Raw genomic sequence first — 7,636 nt, 5'->3', positions numbered from 1 at the left:
GGGGGGAGGTGTTGGGGTGGTGTGTTTCTTGTGCATGGGGTGTGTGGTGTGTGCATGGTTATGTGTGTGGGGTGTCTGAGGTGTTTCTGGAGTATGTTGGGGTGTTTTGGGGGGTATATGTATGGAGGTGTGTGATGGGTGTGTGTGTGTGTGGGGGGGGGTTGTATGTGTGTGTTTGTAGATGGTGTAGTGTGTGTGTGTGTAGAGTGTGGAGGGGCAGTGTGTGGGTTTGTGTGTTGTGTGTCTGAGGGTGTGGTGTGTGGGGTCTGTGTTGTGTGTGCATGGTTGTGTGTTCTTTTATGTGTGGTGTCTGTGGGGGTGGTGTGTGTGTTGTGTGTGGGAGGGTGGTGTGCATGCGGTGTGTGCACGGTCTGTGGTGGGGAGGGGTGTCTGTGTGTGCAGTGTGTGTGTGTGGTTTGGGGGGGAAGGGAGTGTGTGGGGAGGAAGGGTTTTGTGTGTGTGGGGGGGTGCATGTGCGGTGTTTGTGTGTTGTGGATGCGTGTGTGTGGGGCGTGTGTGTGTATTGTCTGTGTGTTGTGTGCGGTGGGTGTGTGTGTCTGGGGGGTGTTTGTGTATATGCGGTGTGTGCGTGGTATGGGGTGGTGTGTGAGGGATGTGTGTGTGTGATGTGGGTGGGGGGATGTGTATGTGGGGTGGAGAGGTGGTGTGTGTGGTGTTTGGGTGTGTGTGTGTGTGCACGTGGGAGGTTGAGTGTGGTGTGTGAGTGTATGGGATGGTGTGGTGTGGGTGTGTGTGTGTGGGGGGGGGATGTGTGTATGTGTGGAGCTCTGTGTGTGGTGTTTGTGGGGGGAGTGTGTGTGCGTGGGGAAGTTGTGTGGTGTGTAGGGAGGGGGTGGTGTGTGATGGGGGGGTGTATGTGGTGTGGGGGTTGTGGGGGGAGGGGTGAGACTCCTGAGCAGCAAGTAGCTTTTTTCTCATTGATTTTCACAGTAGCAGTTTTTCAACTCCATCTCATGGAAGACTCCCAGAGAAGCTAGRGCCCGTAACCATTCAAAGTGCACAGGGTACTGAAAACTGCCTGGCATAGMAGCTCTGACTGGGATTTTGAATCCTTCTGAACAACTGTTCAAGATAAAAGTAGGAAGAAAGATTTAAATCTGCTTCTTTGTAAGAGATCAGAACTGGCCATTACAATTTTCTGTGGCACAGGGTCACACCTAACCAGCAAACTAAACACTTAACTCGCTCGCCACCTAGTCACTAAACTGGCTAACCACCTACCTAGCTAAATACGCACCTAACTAGCTAACTACCCAGCTAACCTACCTGCCTAGAAACATACCTAACTAGCCAACTACCTAGCTATCCACCTAACCTGCCATCTAACTAGTTAACTACCCACCTAACCACTCTCCTAAGTAGCTAACTACGCTCCTGTATACTCGGGTAACTACCTAACTACCCACCCAATTAGCTAACTACACACCTAACCAACTAATCTGCCCCCTAACTAGCTAAATACCCTCCAAATAGGACACCTGAGTAGCTACCCATCTAGACAGATAGCTATCCACCCATGTATCCAACTAGCCATGTAAAAAGTTGACTACTCACCTAAATAGCTACCTAGCCAGATGCCCAACTACCAACCTCACTACCCACCACACTACCTACATGCCTAACTAGCACCTAATTAGCTAACTACCCTCCCAACTAGCTAACCATCTAGCTAACTACATTATTAAATAGCCTCTGAACTAGCTAACTACCCACCTAACTGCCTATTCTCCCAACTAACTACCCATCTACCYAGGTAACTAGCCACCTAACTATACAACTAACGGAGTAACTGTCCACCTAACTAGTTAACTACACATCTATTCCCTACTTATCCAGCTAACTACATGCCTAACCCATCCAACTACCTAACCACCCAACTAGGTAGCTATACACCCACTTAACTACCTAACTTGCTAATTACTTATGTAATGAGCTATGTATCCAACCTTTCAACCTATTTTTGACTCCAACCTATCATTACCCACCAAAGTAGCTAACTATACACCTAACTACTTGAGCTAATTAGATGGGTAGTTAGGTGTGTAGTTATGTGTGCAGTTAGGTGGGCTATCCATTTAATTAGCTAACTACCCTCCCAACTAGGCACCTAACAAGACAGCTAACCACTCACCTAGTTAACAATCAACCTAACTATGCACCTAACTACACATCCAACTAGCTAACTACCCATCTAACAAGCTAAATACCTATCTAGCTACTTAAATGCCTACCAAACTCCCAATCTTACTAAGTACACCTTACTATCCATCTATCTAGCTAACTATCCACCTAGCCAGACAACTAACAAGCTAACAACCCACCTATGTAGCAAACTACACACTTAGCTACCTAATCTCTGGCCCAACTAACAAGCTAAGTACAAWCTTGAACTAGTTGACTATCCATCTAATTAGCTAACTACTTTCCTAGCTAGCTAAGTATCCTAACTACCTACCCTCCTACATAACTACCCAACTACCCACCTAATTACATAACTACCCACCTAAATACCTAACTAGCTAACTACATGCCTAGCTTTTCACCTACCCACCCACCTACAGAGCTAAATACCCACCTACTCACCTGATAACCTGTTTATTTAYCCAACTGCACATCTTACTACTCATGTAACTACCCTAACTAGCCATCTACCCACCTAACAACCCACTTAACTATCCAACTAGCTAGCGATTTACTCAACTACCCACCTAAATACCCACTGAACAAGCTCAACACTCATGTAACTACCTGGCTAAATGTCCACCAACCTAATGCCCTTACTAAGTACACACCTAACTACCCACCTAACAAGCCAACTGCCCACCAAACTAAATAGCTACTCACTTAATTACATAACTACTCACCAGCTAACTATACACCAGTCAAGCCACCTRACTACACCCAACTTCCCCTCTTCCCTGGCATCCATGCATATTTGCGCCCCCACAAACCAGGCTCCCCAAAATGCAGGCAGGTCCCCCCTCACCAGACACATGTGGCCCTCCTCCTCCTCACCACTTATGAACACAGTCCTCCCAAAACTAGCTAACTACCACTTAACTATCCACCTAGCTAGCTAACTACAAACTTAACACTTAACTAGTTACCCACCTAATCTCCAAACCAACCAATTACCCACCTATCTGCCCAACTATTTAACTAGGCAACCGACTAGCTAATTATCCAATTGACTACTCACCTAACACCCCACCTAATTCCTCATCTGCCCACTTTACTATTTAACCTCCCACCTAACTACCCACCTATCTTGCTATAGTTAACTACCTAACTAGATAATTACATAACTACCTAACATCACAACTAGATACTCTCTCCCAAATAACCACATAAAAAGCTAGTTACCCAGCTAGATAACAACCCACCTAATTAGCTAGCTACCCAACCAACTAGCTAACTACCTAGCCAAATGCCCACCTAATTACTGATCTTACTAACTACACATCCAACTACCCATATATGAAGCTAACTACCCCCCTAACAAGCCAACTACCTATCTACCTAGCAAACTGGCCGACAACACACATAACTAGCTAAATATACAACAAAGTGCCCACCTAACTTCCTAACTACCAACCTAGCTAGCTAACTTCCCACCTAACTAAACAATGAACTAGCTAAAACCCCACCTAGCTAGCCAACTACCTAGCCAAATGTTTAAGCACCTAACTGGTCAACCTTCTAGCTAACTACCTAAGCAATGAACGCACCAGGTACCCACAAACACATCCCCCAAACTAGCTAACTGCTGACTGAACTAGCCACCTAACTAGCTAACTACTCACCTAACTAGCTAAGATACCTAATAACCCACCTAACTACCCCTCTAAATAGCTAACAATGTACCTAAGCTAACTACCCATCTACTGGATAACTAACATGAGCTACCTACCTACCTATCCAGCTTGTTAACTACCCATCTAGCTTGTTACCTATGCATTTACCTAACCTCCCACCTAGCTAACTCACCCAACCACCAACCTAACTACCCATCTAACTTCCTAACTACACACCTAACTACACAGCTAAGAAACCAACTACTCACCCAACTAGCTAACTACCTGACTAAATACCTATCTATCTAGCTAACTACCCACCTATCTACCTAGCTAAATGACCACGTAACAACCCACATAACTAGGTACCTACACAACAAAATATTTACCTAACTAGCTAAACACTAAACAAGCTAACTTCTCACTTAACTACCCACCTAACTAGTTAAATATCAGCCTAGCTACTCATCTAACTAAATACGCACTACCCACGACCTACCTAGCTAAATATCTAATCTATGTACTAACTTACTACCTACCAGCCTGACTGATACTACATTATTTTCATGTCAGCATTGCAATTAGTAGTAGCGTTCCCGAGCTTTGYTCTGGAAAATGATACAGTTGTATTTTATAAACTACTAAAATCTTACACATATATATATTCATTAGGGATAACTTCGTATTGCACTGCCATTTTATACTGTAGTAATTCCACAATGGAGAAACTTCATCTTCTTTCTTCACCTTCTCTGAAAAAAAATGTATTTCTCATCAATATATGTTTCTATGTGCCTCTTTATATAAGACAAATCCAAAATGTTGTTTTGACATTACTAGATTTTTTTTTTCTGTTCTTGTTAGAGCAAAGTGGTATTTTGATGTTGGGAACTTGTTCCAGTAGAACCTGATGGTTCAACTGGTACAAATGCTTCTTTAAATGTGGACAAGGTAAATTCCTTTTTTTTTTTTTTTTAAATCCTATCTTTGCAGTATTAGTAAATTGACACAACGGACTGTAATGAGTGTAAAAAGTATAGACCATATATGAGAGATAAAAAACAAAGGCTCACAGAAGTACCATAGGAGACCTAAATAACAGCTATAAAAGTATGGTAGACCAGATTCACTTTAGAGAAAAGGAGCTGCTTGCAGTTTAGATTCCTTGCCAAACTATTCTGAGGAAAGATGAACTGTGTAAGGTGCAGGCAAGGAAAGGGGAACCATAAAATGTACAGTCTGTAATACACAACCAGAGTGTAAGACTCTGTTCCATTCCCTTATTTTTATCAATTTTTAATCCTGAGTTTAAGAGTGTAGATTTGTTGTTGTCACTTTTAAGAAATTAGCCTGGATCTGGTAAACAGTCAAATGACACCTGTGTTTACACTGTTGCTGTACATAAGGTGGTAATAATGTAGTACTGACTAATTACCACAGCTTGTTGTCATTCTTAGAAAAATAGAATTCGAACCGTGGATAACGACTCCAAGAAAAGAACTACTAACTTTTCTGCTATCAAGACTAGGGCTGGGGAGGCTGTGACTCAACTTTCTGCTACGGACAGGAGGGAAGAACTTGGCGAGTGGATGGAGGCTTTCTGGCAGCACWTTCATGACCTGAGCGAGTAAGCACGCCGTTTTGGCAGCTCACCCTCTGAGTGTGGGATGTTATACAACATCAAAGGAAACTAAACAATCTGGACTGGAATTGCCTCATAATCCTTTGTTTACAGTCATGAAGAAAAATATTCTTTGGGATATTACTGGCCACAATTGGAGCCACTAGAAGGCAAATGTTTGTAAACTACCATCCACATGTTCAGTTTGGGGGTTTGCAGGATGCCAGAAACGGGAAAAGTCCAACTAATCTCAGATCTTGGTCTGCTCTGGCTTTGTTCTAGATTTTAAGATCTGTTCAATTCTCCCTCGCATCACCATTCTCCACAGTGAGCAGGATGCATCCATCTCTGTCTGCATGTCCTGCCAGCGGGTCTTGCCTTGTTCTAGGGGGTCTTGCCTCTAGGGAGGTCCCTTTGGGCAGGGAAATGAGGATGCTGGGTGGCTGCACGACCCCAGGGAGTTATTTGGGACCTTGCAAAAGGAAGGTTCACTCAGCTCTTGCCAACAGGCTTGTGAGTGTGGGATTCCTTTGCTCAGCAGCATTACAGATGAATTAAGTTGTCACAGTTACAATACGGATTTCCCGATTCTGTTGATAGCCAGATTTTGGTGTTTCTGGCCRCAGGGAAATACTCTCACCTGGCCAGGTTACAGTCCCATCCTGCAAAAACGCATTACCTGAAGCTGGTAAAGCAGCAGCTGAAGCTTTACAGCAGATGAAATGAACCGATGCACTCCTCCACTCCTCCCTTGTGGGGTTTTTCCCTCCCCCTATGCTAAAATGCTTTGAGGTCTTCACTGTTCTTGCCGGAAAAAAATCAATTTTTAGTTCAAGACAGTGAAAATACTGAAGCTGCAAGCTGTGTTGCTTATTGAACCACCAAATATTAATTACATAAGCCATATACAGAGACTAATTTGTCATCTTTCAGCAGCTTAAATTGAGTGTATTAACAATAGAGAACAACTGTCAGTTGTCTAACGCTGCCACCGTTCACAGTGTACAGTTGGTGCCTAATAATCATTTTCACCAGGTCAGAAAAAAAAGAGCAGGACAATCCATGAAATATGGGGGTTTAACCAAAGGTCACATAGCTAAGACCATCTAAMTGAGGCTGTGGAACCTGGGTATCATAGCTTGTGTTTCTTCTCCTTTTAACTCTTGAGTTACAATAGGAAGAGTGTCTATCAAAGAAACACACCAAGAAAAAACTAGGACATCCTCTTTAAATTAGCTGTAGAGTGAGGTAAAAAAACCTTTTTTCTTTTTTATTCATTATAGATAAAATATATTTTTTTGACATTTTCCTTAGGTCAGGAAAAAATAGGTCACTTGGCATTTAAATGCCTTTTTTTCTTAAGTGATTCTAAAATTCTCTGAAAATATACACTCTTAAAGACAGATTGTTTCTCTAGCAGTTGTGTAGCACTGAGCTTGCTTTATGTTGGAGGCTGTCCGCAAAAATCATCACTTTTAAATTCTTTATTTTTGATGAATTTGTACCGAGTTTGGGGACATGAAAGTAAATTATTCATTCTTTGTAATATAACACCACTGCTAGGCCACTCACTGATGACTTATGACACTTGTGCTAAAAATCAGAATGAGTTCAGAGGTGGAAACGCTGCTTTCTGAGCATTCCTACTAGAAAAAAAAGTAATGCTGGCTGTTATTTTCCTCCCGCTTGCAGATAGTTTCCTAGCACAGCCTTGCAACTTCACGTTTTTTCTGGCAGAAGTGTTTAAGTTCAGTCACTGTTCTCTATTCTCTCCCAGGCCAGTGGAAACAGTTTTGTGAAGAATTTATGAAAGTTGAGATTATGTCACTACTGAAACCACCTTTGTTCCTGACAAAAGAGGTGATCTCTATCACGATGTAAGTGGAATTGGTCTTTTTACACTGCAGAGTAACAGAAATAACATTGTATTCAGAGAACTTCTAGTGTTGATGTTGAAACAGAGTTTTTCAAGGGCAATTCAGACAATAAAAAAGCAACATAACTGCATACCAAGGACTTCATGTTAAATCTGCATTTGTAATAGCAGAAGTAATGGATGTATTTTTATAGTTTGAGCCAAAGACTCTGCAATCGGAACTGTAATTACAGATCCCTGAATACTCAAAAAATACTCAGTGTAGAAGTGGTAGAAAGCTCGGGGAATCCAAGGTAAAACAGTGCAGTCTACCAGCAGCAATGT

The 7,636-nt window shown here is 42.5% G+C and overlaps 1 protein-coding gene across 1 annotated transcript; it reads left to right on the top strand.

Moving 5' to 3' along the window:
• The first annotated feature begins 117 nt into the window (after nt 1-117).
• On the top strand, nt 118-7,247 carry RTKN2 (rhotekin 2). Its single transcript, XM_026042993.1, has 4 exons — nt 118-127; nt 1,049-1,098; nt 5,273-5,442; nt 7,214-7,247. Exons 1-4 carry the CDS (start codon nt 118-120, stop codon nt 7,233-7,235), a joined length of 252 nt encoding a protein of 83 aa, XP_025898778.1. The 3' UTR covers nt 7,236-7,247.
• Nucleotides 7,248-7,636: the final 389 nt, after the last annotated feature.

This window comes from Nothoprocta perdicaria, unplaced genomic scaffold (assembly GCF_003342845.1).
Source record: "Nothoprocta perdicaria isolate Ctin4 unplaced genomic scaffold, notPer1 scaffold_32, whole genome shotgun sequence".
NCBI classification, from domain to species: Eukaryota; Metazoa; Chordata; class Aves; order Tinamiformes; family Tinamidae; genus Nothoprocta; species Nothoprocta perdicaria.
This window is presented reverse-complemented; position numbering and strand designations above follow the sequence as displayed.